Here is a 19,842-nt window from a genome sequence, read left to right on the forward strand (position 1 = left end):
AGGAAGGGCTCTCAAAACCAGATTTCTGGTTGCACCATCACATATGCTCCCCGAAGACAGGGCAAAGACGACCACGGCCGCAGATGTGGGCTGCCCTGGGTGCTTGATGGGGAGCTGGGAGGAAAGGGACAGAACCTAACTCAAGGATGGGCCATGCAGACCTGTAAGAAAGACAACAAAGGAATCAAGAGTAACAGAAAGGGCTCTCAGCTCTGTTCACCCAAGAAGGAAACCTGGGAAGGAAGTGCTCGCTGCCAGAGAAGGTCAAAGTCAGGATAGGCCACAGAAGGAACAGAAGAATAAGCCTGGTTGTGGGGGTAATGGAAATCCCAGACAGGGGGCAGTGTATAACTGCTCAGCTGCCTTAAGTTAGAACAGAGAGGGTAGCACACCAGAGTGACACAACACAGACTTCACATCAGATAGGACTCAGGCAACTCTCTCTCTCGAGCCTCCCAGAAACTGTTTCGTTGCTTCTAAATAGGGAACAATTCCTGCCTCAGGCTGAGCACACCAGGACAGTACATAAACAAAGGTACAGAAACTATCACATTCCCCAGGGTCTGGACTGACAGCAGGAACTATAAGAGCAGTCCCCAGCTCAAGGAAGGCACCAATTAGACACCATCTAGAATATCGTGCTCAAGAGTGGACCAGGCCACAAGCTAGAGAAACTAGTGCTGACCCTAAGGAGACGGAATAGAAACTCGGAAGGCTTGTGATCTGTGCACGTGAGAGGGTGTTCAAGTCAGAGAGGGCCTGAGGGACTTTGATTCTGGAGCAGTCAGCAGCAGGGGACACTGGTTCCTTCCATGGGCTCAGCTGGGGGAGAGCTGGGATCAGCGGACGCACGTTCTAGGGAAGTCCAGAAGATGTATCTAATAGAGCTGGGAAAAAACACAGGATGTGTCTTCTGATGTGATGAGCTCTCAGTCACAGAAAGCAAGTGCCAGACAGCAACAATTAGGGGATGTCATAGGAAGATTCTTGCACCGGTGGCTGAGTGCGCCTCTGTGTTTAACCATGACACATCAGCACAGAAAGGATGAGAGCTGTCGCACTCCTCTGATTATATGTGGAAGTCATAACATTCCCCCTTCCTAGCAATCAGATCTACAATGCCTTGTTAAAGATGGGTTTTTTCTGAGCCTGTAAAACGGAGGAGATAATAATAAATCCTATCCACAGTCAGTGAGGTGAAATCACATTACACAGCGGGGTGCACATAAACAGAAAATGGTAGAGGAAGCTTTGTCTTTCCTCCTGCACTCTTACCCGTTATGATTAACATACTTTACAGTTACAAAAGCTGTAACCTGCTAAATGAAAACACACCAGCAGACATGTGACCACAGATGCATGACAGGGGGCATGCAGTTAATATACCTTGGGTTCTATCACTGGGGAGAGCTGGTTCCCATCGACACACTATGCAGTGGCAAGAAGGATTTCACACATGTGGAGAAAGAGAGACCAGTGTTAGTCGCAAACAACAACTCAGGACCAGCTGCCTGCTTATATCTGCAGGGCTCATTCCCTCCCTCCCCACCTTTATGTCAGGTAATCACCAGCCATGATGGAAACACAGGCCACTGTCCAAGTCACGGACAGATGTTCTGGACAGCTGCCAGCAATCTGACCAGGAGGAGCAAGAGGCACAGGACCACAGGAACAGAGCCACTGAATGGGCCCAGTGGCCCCTGCCAGCTCCAGCCTTCATGGGTTTCCACTGTAATTACCAGCACTAGTACACTGATCAGACCAAGGGACTGTAGGCAGCAGGGCTCCATTAAGGTGCTCCGTCAGGGAAGGACCCCCCTGGTCTCCAGTGACCTTGCTCAAGAACCTGCAACCTACCCCTCCAGCATAGGGGTCACCCACATGGTCAAGGGCCACCCTCATATATGGGGCCACAAAGCTCTCCTCATATCTTTCTAGACTCTCAAAAAAGCTTCCTCTCCAGTCTTCTAAATTATCCCATAACTCACTCCTGGGCTCATCAACTTTATTCACATTACTTCCTCATTCAAAATCTCTGTAATGCTCCCAAGTGGCTCTGGGGATATAGAGTCAGGATTCAAGACCTTCCATGGTTTGATCTGACTCATGGCTCTAAACTGACATCTTCCTGCTCCCTACACCTCAACATCTCCATCAACTCCAGGAAGCATTTCCTGTCCTGCCTCTACAATGCCTTGGGCCACACTTGACTGGTTGTCTCAAAATGTTCATGCAATTCCTGTTTCCCCATCAGCTTTAGAAAAGCCTCTATAAAGTGGGACCTGTATGTCCCAGCACTGCTGGGTAAGAAGTGACTCAGGAGTCTTTATGGAGAGGCTGATGGGCTGACCTTGTCCACAGGTTCACTTCTCAGGTCTTCTAGACTACATGAGAGCTTTTTCTGAGCCCTGGAAAAAACACAAAGGGAACAAAGAAACAGTTACTGGAGAAGGAGGTGCATGGTGTCAGTCATGCAGAGGACATTCCAAGTGTTTTACCAATGTCAAGTGGGTTTAGGGTCAAGTTCAGAAAAAAACCACCCTCTAATCATAACCATTACATAGGAGACTGGCCCATTTCAGAGGACAGCCTGGTCAGACAACATGTTGCTGAGGGCATGAGAGCATCATTTAAATCCAAATCAAAAGGCCTTGGCATTTCTGAAAAATCTAGAATACACTCAGTTCTATTACATCAATGGGAGCTAACTGTTACGTAGTCATAAAAGACAACCTGCAGGGTCAAAAGAGAGGAAAGGTGCCAGTACTGTCTTGTCTGTGAGTCTAAGATGGAATCCAGGGAGGAGGGCACTGTGCCACATTAAAGATGAGCACATTAGCCAGCCACAGCTCCAGAGCACCACCTGCTAGGATCTTCTCACCCTTTGCTCTGGCTCTGTATGCCCTGACTAGTCTGCTCAGGGGAATTTGCTTTCTCAGAGGTTATTTTGCAGCAAAGGGCACTAATTATACAGAGAAGAGGCAATGCCACTGGTGGTCACAAGGGTTACCTTGTGATAAGTCTCCTCAGCAATGATAGTTCTCTGTTTAGGCGAATAAAGCAGAATCTCTTGGTACGTTGGTTTCTTGTGAGTCTGGTCAGTGTGAGTTAATCGGTGTTGACTTCCTCTTGAGTGAACTCATAAACTGACTGGCCAACTGCCGTCGCTGACACTGACATTTTTCTCTAGGGCTAAAGGCTGAGGGAAACAGTGGCTCTCTAGAAAGTGGGGTCCTGAACACATACATTCTGGAGACTCAGCAGCATTCTAGAGAAGCTTCTGTCATACTTAAGGCCAATGTCTCCAGATACCTTGGCTGAAAGACAGCCTGCTCTTGACAGTAGAGCCTCTAGATCTCCATCACAGGGGGCCCAACTTGGACATGTTCTAAATTGTTGACATAGGGAACTAGAAATAGGTTCATTTTGGAGTGAACCAGGCAGATGGCAGCCAGGTAACCCCACAGGCCAGTGCATTATAAGCTCATTGCCATGTGAAGCTTCCCCAAAGCAACTGGACCAACCTCCCTATAGGATAAATGGCTCTCCATGGGGAGCCTGGACTGTCACAGGGCTCTAGGGCTCCTGAGAGCAGGAAGGACTTTCAAGAGTGCCTGATAAAAATGAGACACACGTGATGGGATGCTCCCAGCCCCGAGGAGCTGCTGGAGGGCACAGATGACCTGCAGCCAGCTCTCCTTTGAGAATCCAACCCCCGGCCAGGTCTTTTCTTAGTGACAATGGCCCAGACCCTTAGCCCACGGGAAGGAAAGCTCCTCTGTGGCCAGAGGAGGTAGGCACAGTTCACGACTGCTCCACGGCTTGGGCCACATTGTGGCCGCTTCTGGGGCCTGGCATGCTTCTCTGACAGTGAAAGGGCAGGTGTGCCCAGGACATGGTGGCCGTGCTCACCACCACACATGGCCAGTTCCTGCCATGCAGGAGCCCCAAGAGGGTGTGAGGGCACAGCAGCTCTGGAGAAATGATCAGGCCTCCTACCTGGTTTCCAGTGATTTCTGTGGGAGTGGAGGTGGCCCCGCGGTGGGAGAGCTACATCTTGGAGGCATCTGTACCAGAAACAGAAGTCACTGTAGAGGACGGTTACTATCTAGAGACCTTTCCCCTTCTTTGGACAATTTCCCTTGGGGAGTTGCACTTCCTCCCTTGGGCATAGCCACGGTGGCTGTGTCAATACGGATGCCTTGCTCTTTCAAGATGCCAAGGAGAAAGGAGTATCGAAAACCTAGGCCAACCCATCCCTCCTTCCCGGGCCTGCGTCCACATCCCTGCAGTAGCGTCCTGACACCTGCACCCCTGGGGATCCTGCTGTTCCTGCCCTTTCTGAGCTCAGTTCTTCAGCTTTTCCTTTCATTCAAGGAGCCACCACACACCCTTTCAAAAATGTGCCTCTGTGGTGTAGGCTAGCCAGAGTCGATTTCTGTCGCTTGCAGTGAGAAGCACTACAATTGTTATGAGCAACATCTACTGCCGGCCAGGCCCCATGGGGTGTGGGGGAAGCGCTCCCCTCATCAGACAGGCCATTAGGATAAAGATCAGTGTGCATGTCCTTAAGGTCCTGATACCTACACTGCAATATGGGGGTAGAGGGGAGGGAGGGGATACCACAGAAGAGGGTTTCAGAGGGGAGAACACCTGAGAAACAAGAATGGGCTTAGTGAGAAGGCAAAAAGGGGAGAGCATTGCGGGTGGACCAAACATGAGCTAATGGCGGTGTCTAAGGACAACACAGTCTGATGTCTTCAGTACTGTACTAAGTGTAAAGATGGCCTTTTCTCTAGGGCCCAGGAAGTACTTTTTTGGTCTACTATAGGGAGAACCCTGGCATTCTATAGGGCTGTTAAAAGCCTGAGCTTTTTGGCCAGATAGATGTGGATCCAATTCCAGGTTCTGCCATCTACCCGCTGTGTGACCTAAAGCAGATTATTGACCCTCTCTGAGGCTCAGCTTCACCATAATAAAATAAGAATCCCAGTGGGGTGTCATGAGGAGAAACGAGGTGAGCCCTATGTACAGGGCTCATCACAGGGACCCCACTGAGGTACTTGAGTGTCAATCACTGCTATTTTATTACTGTCAGCAATCTGGAATAAGCTCATTATAAGCTCATGTTGGGATGTTTGTCTGACTTAATAACTGGGTCACTCGATGACACTTTGCTCCTCCCTTAATTAAAAGGGTTGAGCTAGACCTCTGAGACCCTATTCGGTGTGGCCATTCTAGAGTTTCATGAAACTTTTACATCCTGGGCCAAAGCCCCTTCTCCACTCGAGATCTGGATCTATGAGTTTCTTTGCTTATTTGTATCTCGTCTAAATGCAGAGAGGTTTGTATAAGAGGACCAGACTTTAAACAAGCAAAAGGGAAAGAAATCTGTATGCTGGTTACAGAGGCTGGAGGGGAGGGCTGCGGAATAGAAGCGTATCACAGCAATAGGTGTGTTTATTCCCCTCAACGAGCAAGACACTTTCACTCAACAAATATTTGCATTCTCCTGGGCGTCAGACATTATTACGGACACTGGAGAAACAGGGAGAAATAAAATGAAACCACCTATGGTCTCTGCTTACATCCCAGAGAAGAAGGACCAAAAGAAACAAGGAACTGGATTGAAAAGAAAAGTCCTACCCTTGAAAAGTCCAGTATCCACTATGCCACCCCTTGAGTGCTCATACAAATACTAACGCTGTCTGCATGTTGCATTCAGCCTGTGCTGCAAATACAACAGACAGCCCTCCCTGCCCTGTGACCTCCTACAGGAGACTCAAAGAAGGCTCCCAGTGTGCCCCAGAAATCTGCTGGGGGAGCTTTTAGAACACAGGCCTGTGCCTGGGCCCCTCTCCACCCTCGATGCTTTCCCCCAGGCCTCGGGGGCCACTCCATCCATTTAATTTCTCACCTGCCAAGATTTCTACCTGACAGGTACCTGATTTGATCCTCCCCCAAGCTCAGCACAAGCTTCTAGGGCCTGCTGAAACCCCACATCACAGATGGAAACACAGCACCTCTGGCTTAAGTAATTCGTCAGGGCCTTTGTTTGTACTGTTCCACTTTCGGAAACTTCCCTCGAGTTCTTCTTCATTGATTGAGAGAGTTCTGTCTGCAGGCCCTAGAAGCATTAACACAGAAGGAAGGGTCATTCCTGTGGGATTCATCTGAAACCTGTGATTATACCACAGATTTCTAACAGTGCTTCTTCATCAAGAAAAACTAAGACATATATAAAGGGACATTACAGGTGTAATTCGTAAGATTCTTCAGGGAATCTGAGAAAGGGCTGTCATGAGGGTCATCTCAAGGTCAAAGCTCATGGGAGGAACAGAGAGAAGGCAGCCCTTACTATTCCTCCCTAACCTTCTCATTCCTTGGCCATGGGTCATGATGCTCTGACTCGACCCCTAATACCAAAGGAGGAGGGAAAATAGGGCTGTGATACATGTGCAGGGCCAGCGGAAGCTCAACCAGAATGAGGTCCCTGAACACCCTCAAGGTGGCCCTCTCCTGCGAAGCAGCTGCTTTCCAGGGATCTGTGACAGGAGCCCGGGTCAATGACATGAATGGTAAGGCGGGCAGCCTGGCCCAGGCCCCACTGTGCTCACACGAACACTAACGCTGCCCGCATGGTACGTTCAGCCTGCGCAGCAAATATGAAACACAGATAGTCCTCCATGCCCTGTGACTTCCTACAGGAACCCAGGTACCCAGAGACTCAAAGAAGGCCCCCAAAGTATCCTGGAAATCTGCTGGGGGAGCTGTCAGGAGGTGGACAAGCTCTAATCCCCAATGAGGGTATCGAACTGGTTTTTGGTCCAGGTTGACTGCATTCACTGCCTCTAAAAGGTATCCTGGAAAAACACACAGGAGATCCCCAAGGATGGGGATTCCTAAGGGCTCACGTTAAAGGCTCTATTTTCTTGATAATATGCTTAGTCCACAGGATCTCTGGGCTATCATTAGACATAGTTTCTAGAAACCAATAGCTGCCAGTTTCCCACTGTCCAGGACAGTCTAACCAGCTCCATTATCTAGCAGAGGATCTTCTCCAAATGAAGGTTAAGAACCTTCTAGCGAAATGCCCCTGGATTTAACACAATAGATGGAATACCTTTGGGAGAAAACAGCAGAATCCTCCTTTCCCTCACCTTGAGTTGCCATCACGATCTCCTTCACCCTCCGATACTGGTTTAACAGCCCTGTGAGCTCCTCTATCCGACGGTCCTGTCACAGTGGGAGAGCAGACTATATGTAAACACCACCACTGGCCCCATGGAGGATTTCATTTGGGGGCCCAGACTACATTCTGGGCACACTGAGAAGAGATGCTATGTGGAAACTAAGGGACACTTCGACGGGAAGTTCAGTGTCCAGCCTCCTTCCCACAGAGACTGGGTTCCCAGTGGTCTGCCCCCTAGGCAGCTGCAAACATTCTTGCCTCTACCCAAAGGCTAGGAGTCCAATCCCTAGCCGTAAAACAATCCCTTCCAGACACAGCCTTCGAGGGGCTTAAACATTTCAGAGGCAGGAAACGCACTATCTCCCTACCCTCCTGAGGTAGCTTTTGGAATCTGTCTCCTGGATCAAATGCTGTCCTCTGGAGCTACATACAAAGAAAGATTAAAATAAAGCCATCCTATTTATCCCCAATACCCTCAACCTGTTCCTTAGGAGCCCAAGATTCCTTGCACAACAGGTGAAATTACCAGAGGAGATCAGTTCTTTCAGCAAAGGCCTGGGGACTTGGGAGGCCACGCAGATTTGGGCATTAGACAGACCTGGGTGGGAACCCTGGCTCCACTACCTACTGTTAACGAACCTTGGACAAAACTACTCAAGCACTTTGAAGGTCAGTTTCTTTATCTGTAAAATGCAGGGTTGTGATCCTAAGAGGTGATGGCCATCCCAGGTAAGTGCTCTATAATTACAGAGGTGGCTACTCTAGGATTACACAGGCAATCAGATGTGAAGAATGGAAGGCGGTGGGGTAAACACATCACGTGCTGCCTAGTGTCTCTGTGACGGGTCTGTCACCAGATTGTGTGCATAGGAGATTGGTGGACTGCTCTCAAGTTTTGCCAAGAGTCTAAGCAGCAGTTATGGCATTTGGCAGTAACCACAGGGGTATTTTTTTCCCCCCTGCACCAGCACGAACAGGCATGATTTTATTCTGCATTTGGGAGATTTCGCTTAGGCAAAGTCCCCAGGCATCAAAGCCAAAAGAGGCTCAGTCTCCAAAAGGCAGAAGCCATTCTCCTGACACGTCCCTGGGTCACTGGCCTGATGGGCATGACCCTGCCCAGAATATCAGAGACCAGTAGGGACGAAACAGCCTGTTAGCAGAGGAAGAATAGGGCTGCCTTGATGGACCATCTTACCTTATCTTCATTGGCAACAAGCAAAGTTTCCATCCCCATTTTCAGACGTTGAATTTCTTGGTCTGAAAGAATTTAGGTGTAGGGAGAATTATTTCCACACAGACAGCCATCCCCACGTGCTAAGCTACTAAGACTTCCCTTGTGAATAAATTGCATGTGGGCTCCTTTACTTCTTTAAGAGCCCATGACGGTGTCTGGGGTAGTCATTCTCATTAAAATTTGTTGGATTACTAAATGAATGCGCAAACCTAATCTCTCATGTTCTCTTTGTAGAAATTAGTGGGGAAAATACAAATTCCATTTACTCGAAATTGACACAAAAGAACCCAAAAACCTTTCAAAACCAACATCTCAGAAGAATACAGACATTATTACTTGAGTGGGCATGTACCTGGGCTGCTAGCTAGTTTTAGAGAAAAATAATACAGTCCCATGGGTTGTAGCAAAGGAGAATTTAAAATAAGAAAAAAAAAAAAGTCTACAGCTGAATGAAGAAAAGAATGATTACGTAAAAGAGCTGGGTACTTGGCTTAATTTAAAACGCTATAGTCAGAATTGACTAAAGAATATTTAGACACATCTATAAATATATTAAAACAAATCCTACAGTTAAGGAAAACTATCTTATTTCAGAAACCCACAGAATATCTCTATGGGCCCAGGCACTTGTGTCAGTCTGTTGTGGGCAACCTAAGGCCTGCTCTCACTCTGGACCTAATAGGGGCTCTTGATTTCTTCCCAAACTGGTCTGAAGGACGAGGTCAAAGGCCAATGCCTAAGGGAGCTGGAGGTCAGTCTGCTACATATTTAGGTCTAGGGAGTGGCACATAGTGGAATATTCAAAACAAGGACCTATCCCCATTCCTAAACTGATTATTACAAAAGGAAGAGGGGGTGTCTATATGAGAAAAGTCCAGGAGACAAGGGAACCAAAATATAGGCATCCCATTTGCAACAAGAATAGGAAGAGTAGACTTGTGTAAATAGTCATAGGGATTCATTTTCAGAGGACAATACAGAGTGCCCGTTCACTATCTTAGGCTCTTGGCAGCTGAAGAGCAACCCCACAGCCCTGTCTGTGGGACGAGGGTGGTAAGCTTCCTATGAAGAGTGGCAAACCTCAGTGCTTTGGGCAGGACCCAACCTGAGCAGCAAATGACCAAAGGACCGGCTCCAAGAGTTACCGGATGATGGATCAGAAGGCCTGGACTCCAGAGAAGCATAGTGTGGAGGGGGAAGGCTACCTGGCCTAGGATCAAGGCACAGAAAGCACTCTGTCCAGATTAAGCATCACAGAGAGTCTGGGATATGTTAGGGGGCCCCAGCATCCACCTTGAGCCATGGCAGGTAGGTGACACACTCAAAGGCTTAAGAAGACACTGAGAAAGACTAGGGGAGGCATGAACATATTGGTCACTAATTTTCTTCTCCAGCTTAAGCCACCGTTTCATGCCACATAGCTTCCCACCCCAGCCAGGGACCCAAGCTAAGCAGTGCTGAGGCTGAGAGGGGACCCGGTAGTAAGGCCAATCCATAGGGCTACAGGACCTCCTCCAGCATCATTCTGCAGCCTCATGGGAAGAGGAAGGTATGTGATCATTTTGAATACAAGGTGGATAGCCTTAAATATTAAATATGTGTTAATAAGAGTATTTGAGGATTCACCCTCTTTTGAATCAGCAGACTTGGAACTGATGAGGGACCATTCACCATCCTCTCACTTACTCAGTATTTCTTAGGAGCCTACCATGGCTGAATGCTGTGTGAAGTTCTGTGGATATGGTCTCAAATAGGACAGACACAGTTCTTGCCCCACAGTGAGGACAACAATCTACCCACAGACCTCCCCAAATGCAACCCTGATGAGTTTTAAGTGCTATGAGGGAAACAAAAAGAATGCTGAGCTAGAGAAAAATAGGACTGGGGGCATCTGGTTGAGGTAGGATAACCAGAAAAGGCCTTTCTGAGAGGTAACATTTAAGTTGAGATCTAAAGATGAGAACTAGTGGATTTGTTTCTGTATCCTCGGGGCCTTGTATGAGTATCAAGCAGGTATCCATTCAAGGAGTGAACGGATTGCTAAATAAAGCCTCCCCTGTGGGAATGACACAAAGACAAGTCCTTCCCGTCAAGTGCAAAGAAAAGCTCCAGAGCTTAATGATCAGACTACATGTGAGAGAAGCCTTCAGGGTGGAGTCTTCTGGACAGGGGAGGGGCTCATGGCAATGGTTCCACAGTAGAACTGTGCTTTCTAGGCCCTTTCACGCACACTCAGGCATGCATCTGTTCACTTGGACGTGTTTGCACACACAGGACATATGTGCACATCAGTAAGCCTACTCACACAGGCACACACATAATCATCCATAGACACACATGCCCAGAGGGCCCAGGGGCAACTCTCTCCCAGTCAAGCCAGTTACCTTTTTCTGCGTGGTCGCTGTGCAGGGCTGCAGTCCGGGAGAGCTGGCTGTGCAGGCGCTCAATTTCTGCATCCTTCAGGGCCACCTGCTCTTGCAGCTGGGCTACCTCAGCCTGAAAGAGCAACAGAGGATCCCCACCAGCTCAGAGGGACTACCAGACTGTGATGAAGTACCTCAAGTCATTCATAGCTCGGGACGAGTGGGTCCCAGAACATTCTGGGAAGTCAGGAGCAGAGGCGCCAGAGGTGAGCAGTTAGAGGTGCTTACCGCCGTCCCCACCACATGGGGCTCTGCAGACTGAACTCATTCTCCCTGGCCAATCCGGCCCTGCCCTCAGCTCCCGCTGGTCACCTGCATCCTTCTACCTGACCAGGCTCTTACCTCCCCTGCCCTCTGAGGCCCAGTCGCCCCTGAGGCCCGAGGCGCTGGGGCTGTGTGCAATGGGAGAGCTGCTAATGCACATTCTCTTTCCGGATGTGGTCTTCCTTCTCTCAGGGGATTCATGCAACAGCACAGATGTACATCATTGCAACGAGTGCATGCATCTTTCATTTATCCACACCCATACAGGAAACATAGTGGAAATCAAATCACTACTGGTAGGTAGACAAAGAGTGAGCCAAGAGTACCTCCCTCATGTACTCTCTTCATGCACAGCCACGGCCTCTGCCCAGCCTCCATATGAGCACCTATGCACGCTCACCCATATGTACCTCTATACAAGCGTTCAGATGTGCTGAGCAGATACACTTTTGCAAATAAAGTATGTAAGTACAGCCACAGATGTGATACATACATTCATACGTAGACATGCATGGGCAGTTGTGCTGGGTGCTTCACACACCTCTACTAGGCACCGCAGGTTAAATCTCACATGTAACAGTAGGTGTGACCGTCCGCACCTTCCCACGCTCGTGAGAAGATCAGAACCGTGTAGGTCCCATCCCAGGGGCCACACTGGCTTTGGAGCCAAACAAACTTGGATTCCCTCATTTCCTAGTTGGAGGACCTTAGGCAAGTTAACCTTTCTGAGTTAACTTCTGAGTCTTGCTTCATCTCTAAAATGGGGAAAACAGCATTGACCTCAAAGGGCTGTGGGGAGGATTAAATAAGATAATGGTCACGGACAACTTAGCCTAATGCTTGTTACACAGTAAGGGCTCAATAAATGCTGCTACTCTTGCTTCTCTCGTCTTATTCCTTTCCTAAGGGTAACCAGGTAGTTCTCTGAGCATCAAACCAGACAAAGAAAGGGGGTGAGGACCAACTCAGGAGCCAGCCAACATACAGCAAAGGCCTGTACTCTGGCCATCCCTCCCCATGTGGTAGCCCAATCACATCCCCCCTTCTTTCCTCAAGGTCATAGAATGGGATGCCAGAGCTAACCTTCGAATAGTTTCAAGTGACCGAAAACGAGCACTGAGACTCTTGGTGGCTCCTCTGCCAACAGGCCTTGCGTTCAGTTTCAGGCACACTGACTGAGCGTCCACTCTGCCTCTGACCCAGTGCTCACTGATTTCTTACGTCCAACCTCACTCAATCCTCACAGGAGCCCATGGGAGGAAGCAACATCACTGCGTGTCGCTACCGGGGAGACACCAGGAAGAGTGCAGGATGCGATGCCCAAGTCATAGGGCCACTTAGTGACCAGGACGCAAACCCCACCTGCTCGGGAGCCAGCTTCTGAATCAACAGCACAGATGAAGGCTACTATTATGGGCCGAGAGCTCCCTGAGCCCACCTTAGGGGTTCTAAAAGAAGCTTCCCTAACATCCCTCAAATGGGAAAAGAGAGGGCCATGTAAAGAAAAAAAGAGGCAGCAAGGGGTAGGCTCTCCTTCTTCTGAAGTGCCCTATGGAGCCCTGCCCCTCTGCTCTGTGGCATCTACCCAGAGAGGCCAGAGAGCAAGCCCAGCGGTGGCAAGCTGCTAGCTGAGACCTACAGCCACGCAGCACTGTCCCCTAGCTCACTCAGGGCCTCGGTGCCTACGGGCCTACAACTAACAGCCTCGGTGGCTTCTGAATACCTTAGCCTTGAGCCATTCGGTCCAAATGCCTCTTATTTCTACAAGGACCGTACTATTCTTAGAAGATCTTCTCCTAACCTTTCTTGGACCTTCCACGACCATTTTTCCCTTTCTTTGCAGACCAAGTGAGAGCTGGTCTCTGTTAGGAATCTGCATGCCTGATGCTGGTCTCCGGGACCCACAGTGGATCTCAGTGATATGGGTGAGGCAGAGCCCAGCACAATGAGGTCCCTTGTCTCTGAAGCCTGCCTCTGGGTGAGATCATCTATTTAAAACCCTGTAGACTAGGGGCGCCTGGGTGGCTCAGTCTGTTGAGCGCCAACTTCGGCTCAGGTCATAATCTCATGGGTTCGTGAGTTTGAGCCCCGTGTGGAGCTCTGTGCTGACAGCTCAGAGTCTGGAGCCTGCTTCGGATTCTGTGTCTCCCTCTCTCTCTACCTGTCTGCTGATCATGTACTGTCTCTTTCTCTCTCTCAAAAAATAAAACATAAAAATAATTCTAAAAAATTAAAAAAATAAATAAACTAAGTGGCTGAGTCCCAGCTGCCAGGTGTCAATTTCCAGAGAATAGGCCAGAAATGACAGGTGCTCTGCTGTGCTTAGCATAGTACCTGTGCCCATAGCTGGGAAGTCTACAACAGGCTACAAGCCCTCTACCTGACCACAAGGGCAAAGGATGCCACTGCCATGGCCACAGAGGCTGGAGCTGTGTGGCCAGAGGTCTGAGGCAAAGGTGTGTGGGCTGGTGCCAGGCAGAGGGCTGCTCCAGCTCCCTGTAAGTACTCAGCTTCGTTAAATCCAGGGATCACCCCTGATTGCTGCCCTGGAAGATGAGTTGCCTTCAGGGGCTGACAAGCTTTATGCAGAAGACTAAAGAACTTTCAAGAATAGTACAGGCTTTTACTTGTAGGGAATCAGGATTTTATAAGAAAGAGAGCATGGATTTTGGAATGACACAGATCCAGGTCTGGACCTCACCTTGGCCACCTTGGGCTTTGGTTTTCTAGCCACTGAAATGGGGATAATAAATCAACAGACCTCACTAGGTTATTTTTACGGATCAAATGAGAAAATGTGGGCAAAGAGCTTGATGCATTCTGGCACATAGGAGGTGCCCCTTACCCAATAGTTACTGAGTAACCTGTAGTATCTCAAAGGTCTCTATGCCAAGGCAAAGAGCTCAGGTGACCTAAAAAGAGTTGTTTGGTTTTATAATACATGGGTGTACAACTTCAAAGGCTTCCCCAAGACGGGACTCGCCTGAGTGGAATTCTGTGACAGAAGGCTCTGAGCTATTTGAGAAAATCACTGCTGCTGGAACAGGTACAGCACAGAACACACAAGGGTGCACTTAGATAACAACAGGGCTGGAGACAAATGTGCTGGGATTGCCTAGGTTGGTGCTGACTTGGAAAGATCTCGGGAAAGTTACTGAACTGCTCTGTGCCTCGGCTTCCTCATTGGTAAACGGTTAAGAAAATCATTTTATACAAGCAATTATACAGACATCAATATCATGTTCAGAGTTTTAAGAGCATGACATAAATTGCATATAAATTATCAACACTAGAAATTGGAGAAAGAGCGAGCGAGATTCCCCCCAAAGAGAAATTCCTAGAAGGAAATATTAATAGTGGTAGCTCCTAGGTGGTATAAGGGTGACTTTTATCCATTTTTTATGGTTTAAAGATTCTCTGTGATGAGTATTGTTTTCATAATCATTAAAAGTTAACTTACAGAAAAAAATAAAAGTATAACCAGAAATTAGGAAAACTCTTAAGTACTTTTTAAAACCCTAGTAAGAAATAAAAATGAAAACCTAGTTAACACCTCTGGGTGGCGCTACAGAGGCCTTAGTGAAATAGCAGGTGTGCTTTCAGGGGGCTGCCTGGACCAGGCTCCCGCAGGCAAGAATGCTCCTCCAGGGCTATTCCCTCCCCAGCCCAGGCTGCTGAGCTCCCCAGTTCCATAGAAACATGGTTTAGTTAAAACAACAAAGTAGTGGAGTGCATTCAGTGCTAAAATACAGCATGCCTATTTAAACCAACTAGTTATTAAAAGGGACCGCTAAATTTAAAGTGATGCAGCCGAGGTAACATCGACGTTCATCTGCCTTAAGACTTCTCACTTGGGGCGCCTGGGTGGCTCAGTCGGTTAAGCGTCTGACTTCGGCTCAGGTCGTGATCTCGTGGTCCATGAGTTCAAGCCCCACGTCGGGCTCTGTGCTGACTGCTCAGAGCCTGGAGCCTGTTTCGGGTTCTGTGTCTCTTTCTCTCTCTGACCCTCCCCCATTCATGCTCTGTCTCTCTCTGTCTCAAAAATAAATAAACGTTAAAAAAAAAAAAATTAAAAAAAAAAAAAAAAGACTTCTCACTTGCTCACAGCCCCTTACTGGTCCCATGTCAGCCTAGGGGTGCCACAGGACACAGCAAGACGAAGGAGCTCAGCTATTCCACCAGTGCATGATCTCAGGGGGCTTTCCCTAGGAGAAGAGCCTTCCCAGATCAAAACTATCTACTTGCACAATCTGTGCACTATTGCGTGTGCACACAGCAGGGTCAATCTGCACTTCTCCAGCTCAGATCCCGAGCTTGAACGCAGACCCTCCCCACCGGGCCTCAGCACCTCTCCATAAATATAAGAACTGCCTTTTACCTTAGTGGCCTTCAGCTTCCACTCATACTGATTCCGTTCATTCTCCAACTCTTCTACCTTGATTTTGAGGTGCCTGAGCTCTTGCAGTAACTCCTAGAAGGATAAGGGACAAAAACAAAGTTCTGATGGTTACAGAGCATGATGTTCCCTGGATAACCCCAGTTAGGCTCATGCAGGGGATGCCAGGGGCAAGAGATCCCGTGTCATGTTCAACACTGCAGCTCACATCCTTAAACATGGTCCTGTTTCAGGAAAAGCTGTGGGCCATTCGAAAACAGAAGCCAGGGCTTCCAGGCATATGAAGAGAAAACTTTGGTTTTTTTTTTCTTTAGAACTAGTTCTGCCTGCCCCTTTCTGACATCCATGTCCTCTGTGGGGTGTGCCCAAATCATGCACAAATGTGGAGGTGCAGGATAAATAGGACTTGGGAGCCAGAAGAACAGAGATACAAAAATTAAGCAGCTTCTTACAAAGTAGCAGGAAGCAGGCTAGGTGGGCGCACCTCTCTGTGCTGGGGCGTGGGGCAAGGAACCCCAAGAGGGGTGTGTGATCCTGGAAGGCTCCAGAGAAGAAGGGGCAGCCAGCAGGACAGAAAACACTAAGATAACAAATGCCAAATGCAGAGTGTTCTGGGCCAGGGGCGGGGGTCGGCTTGAAGAAAGGAGGGAAGGAGAAGGCAGACCGGCGGAGGGTGGATGCAGGAGGCACAAAGGGAGACAGTCTGTTGGGCTAGGGCAGAGGACAGGTGGCACGAGTGGGAGGTGAGGCCAGAAAGTAAGGTGCAGCCCTACCAGAAAGGCTTTGGATGAAAATACAAAGAGCTCTGAGGCCATTCTCTGGCAGTAGGGAGCCACTGAAAGTTGCTGAGTGAGGAAGGGATGGTTGACCAACTTGCCCGGGGTGAGTTGGAAGTCAGGTTTGTTTCTTCCAACTACAGTGACCTTGCTCCCTAAACTACTCTTTCAGCAAAGACGACACCACTGAGCACCCTTGTCCCAAACCAAGTTTCCTTTAATGGATAATTGGTCCTGCCAACTGGCTCCTATCAGAAAAATTAATGTGTATGTGATCACTTCCAGACTTCTGAACCCCAGATCCCCACAGACTCCCGACCTAACACCTCTAGGCAGGCACCTCACGACTGTCATGGCCCAAGTGGAACACTTAATTCCCCCTTTTAGACATTCCAACCTCACTAAATGGCAGCTCCATCCACCTACCTCCCTGTGCCAGAAACCTGGGGCCCATCCTTGGCATCTCCCTCTCCCCGACAGATGCAATCTATCCCCAAGCCTTGTTAAGTCTATCTCAAGGAAATGGATCTCTCCTTTCTCTCCAACTCAACCATCACTACTCTGATCTAGCAGTTCATGTCAACAGGCCGGGCAGTCTCTCCAGGGGTCGCTCGTCTGTCGTCTTGCCCTTCTTAAAGCCCCTGTCCCCCGCGGCATCCAGGGGAACAACACAATTAAAGGACAAATCTGATCCTGGCGCTCCTCTGCTCCTCAAAACTCATATGCTCTCACCAGCACTGCCTGGCCTGACCCGGTGCCCTGCCTGCCTCTTGGATTACTCTCTCCCCCCAGTGATGCACCAACCAAACTGGATACTTTTTAGTTCCTCGTCTACTTGGGCCTTTACACACACCGCTCCCTCTTGTCTGGAGCAGTCTGCCAGGTGAATTCCCACCGATCCTTCCTCAGGCCTCCTCAGCAAAGCTATCCCAACCTCTACACCATATTCGTGTGTGGCAGAGTATATCCTTTCTGGTGTGGCACCCTGTATCTCTCCTACGTCATTTGCAATTAGATACTTACTGGTCTGATCGCTAATGGCTGGTTCTCCTCCTGTGTGAACTCCAGGAGGGGTTTGGGTAACTCCGAGCGTGCTTTGCTCACCACTGGCACATGGTAGGTATGTATTATTTCCCAATGAACGAACAGGGAAATTCAGTTCATCGTTTAACTGACCTGGAGCTCTTTGTGTTCTGAGATAGTCTGCCAGAAAGTTCCACTGCTTACACTTGAACTTTGTAGGGTAATCCACTAAGATTTTCTTACAGCCAAGGTAAACATTTATTGATGCCTCTTTTCAAAAATGTCTTCGAAGCTAAGGTCATTGTACCCATGACCTGCAGCATTAGATTTTAAGGCCTGGTGGGACTTCCAGCCGACCCAGGATGGTTTTCTGAGAATGTTTCCGGCCCTGCCTGAGAGGCTGCCGCCATGGAGACACAGAGCATGATGACGGCCAGGCTCTGATGACCTTTGGCACATCCTCCTCTTTCAAGGTTGTCTGTGGTGCCCATCATCGGCTATAAACACTGGTACAAACGTTAGCCTCTTTTAGACATCTTTCTGGGTTGACCCACTCAACATGGGGCACTCCCAGAACTTCCCTATTCAAATCCACATTTACCTCTGGGCTCTCATTTCTCCCCCTTGTCATTTAATGTAGGAGGAAATCTCCCCACCTCAACCCCCACCTGCCCCCAAGCTCCCCCTCTACTGTCTGATTCTGGGTAGAGCTTCAGCATGTTCCATGGTTGAGTATGGGTTGTGATAATTTCCCACAGAGGTGAGGCGGACCCTCTGTAATGCTCACAGCTACTATGACCTTGACCTTCCTTCAGGTTTCCACGTCCTCTTCGACAGTAGGTCTCAGAGGCACAGACTCCTCTCTGTGCAACTGCCATCACCAGGTCCAGTCAGGTCACACAGGCCCCGGTCCCACCAGGATGAGGGGACAAGTCCAGAACACCGGTCAGGTATACCCCATAGGGTCCAGAGGTCATGAAATCCCTCTAATGCGATTAGGTGGGGAATTTTTCCTAGAAATTCAGATGATGACCTAACTGTCATAGCAAAAAGGAAACTGGTGTTCTATTTTCTCACTAGGGATTAACTTCCTTAAAAATAAACTTGAAAGGATTCTCTCACGATGCTATTTTTTCTTTAAAAAATAAAATAAAAATCACACGAGATAAAACTTCATTTAATCTCCCAGCCCAGGAGGAGAATCAACGCCTGAGTAACACCTGGGAAGGGGAATCCTGAGTCTTCCTTTTGCATGATGCCCATCCCTCAGGGCACCTGACACACCTCATTCCCAGCCCTGAGGAAGGCCAGTGCCACCACCTGGCCAAGGATTGGCCTCACCCGCTCAGACCCTGCTCTCTGAGGGTCGCAGAGCTCAGCTCAGACCCTGAGGGGAGTGCACCAGTCCCAAACTCTGCCCGGAAGTAACAATAGAGCCGTGTTAAGCCACTGCACTCGCTTGTGGTTAGGAGAAAGCCCAGCCCCTCCACCAGTGAAATGCCCCCACACGCATGCTCTGATATACTTAAGTGTGGTTCCTACAGGTGACCCCTCCCAACAGGCACAGTCCTGGCCGCAGGGCGAGGGCTCGGCTGCGCTGTCACCAGCCGCCACCTCCTCAGGGCGGCCCCTACTGAGTAAGAGGCGCTCTTGAATCTGCCTGTGGATGTCCAGCTGCAGCCTACACATCTGCTCCTGCAGCTCACTGATCACATTCAGAACCGACTGCAGGAAGGAAGAGAGAGGAGAAAAGAGCACTCAGGGTCAGTCAGCTCTCAGACACAAAGCTCCCCAGGAGAGCGGCCCAGAGAGAAGGAAGCATGCAGGGGATGAGCTGCAGGGGGCGACCCAGAGGTGACCGCCCACTTTCTTCACGGGAACCAAAAGACCTGGTATTTTTCCTGAACCCGCCCCCTCTACGGGGTGGTCCTGCAGTCTGAGCAAACCCCCGGCAGCTCCTCTGTGCCACGCAGTGGGGGTGCGGTGGGGGCATCCTTGCACACCAACGAGGCACCCGGCCCAGCGGCAGCAGCAGAGACAGGCGCACAGACACGACCCCTCTTACATACGCCCGGGTATAGTTGCCCCTCTCCCGCCCCCCAAACACACCGACACCCACGCGGTGACGTGTGGCATATACCATGCTCGCACACGCTGGTACGTCCCCAACTCTAAACTCTCCCTCACCCCCATACCAGACCTTACTCCTTCACTTCTCATTCCAAACCAGACTTCCTCTGTAGCCTAGAGAACATCTTGGCCCTTATATGGCCACTTTGAAAAGCTGCAGCCCCTGGAATTCATGCCTACTCAGTTCTGAACCCCTGTCGCCCACAGGTCTGCTGGGATCTCCCTTTTCTACTCCCTAGACATTTAGTCACCGTGTAGAGGCACACACGTAATCATGACAGTCTGTGAGTGCCACCATCCTGAAAACCATGGGGCTTCCAGGGAGTAGTGAGTGGCTAGTTCTGTGTGGGTCAAGAGGAAGGGGCGGCACGAGTCTAGGTGATGTCAAGCAGGCACCTCCG

The 19,842-nt window shown here is 49.4% G+C and overlaps 1 protein-coding gene across 15 annotated transcripts in view; it reads right to left on the minus strand.

Moving 5' to 3' along the window:
- Nucleotides 1–19,842, minus strand: part of PPFIBP2 (PPFIB scaffold protein 2) — a 144,855-nt gene that overhangs the window by 19,594 nt on the left and 105,419 nt on the right. For 10 of the 15 annotated variants that reach the window (XM_086678075.1, XM_086678063.1, XM_086678073.1 and 7 more), the window contains 9 exons: nt 18,854–19,036; nt 15,495–15,587; nt 10,814–10,925; nt 8,391–8,452; nt 7,161–7,236; nt 6,024–6,127; nt 4,000–4,067; nt 2,351–2,408; nt 1,387–1,428 (listed from right to left, as the gene is read on the minus strand). In XM_086678075.1, coding sequence (XP_086534201.1) covers nt 1,387–1,428; nt 2,351–2,408; nt 4,000–4,067; nt 6,024–6,127; nt 7,161–7,236; nt 8,391–8,452; nt 10,814–10,925; nt 15,495–15,587; nt 18,854–19,036 — 798 coding nt within the window. The remainder of the gene's footprint in view (nt 1–1,386; nt 1,429–2,350; nt 2,409–3,999; nt 4,068–6,023; nt 6,128–7,160; nt 7,237–8,390; nt 8,453–10,813; nt 10,926–15,494; nt 15,588–18,853; nt 19,037–19,842) is intronic. The other 5 variants (XM_086678066.1, XM_086678064.1, XM_086678065.1 and 2 more) reach the window with 1 other exon arrangement.

Source organism: Puma concolor, chromosome D1 (genome assembly GCF_028749965.1).
Source record: "Puma concolor isolate L17-30 chromosome D1, mPumCon1.1.hap2, whole genome shotgun sequence".
NCBI lineage: Eukaryota > Metazoa > Chordata > Mammalia > Carnivora > Felidae > Puma > Puma concolor.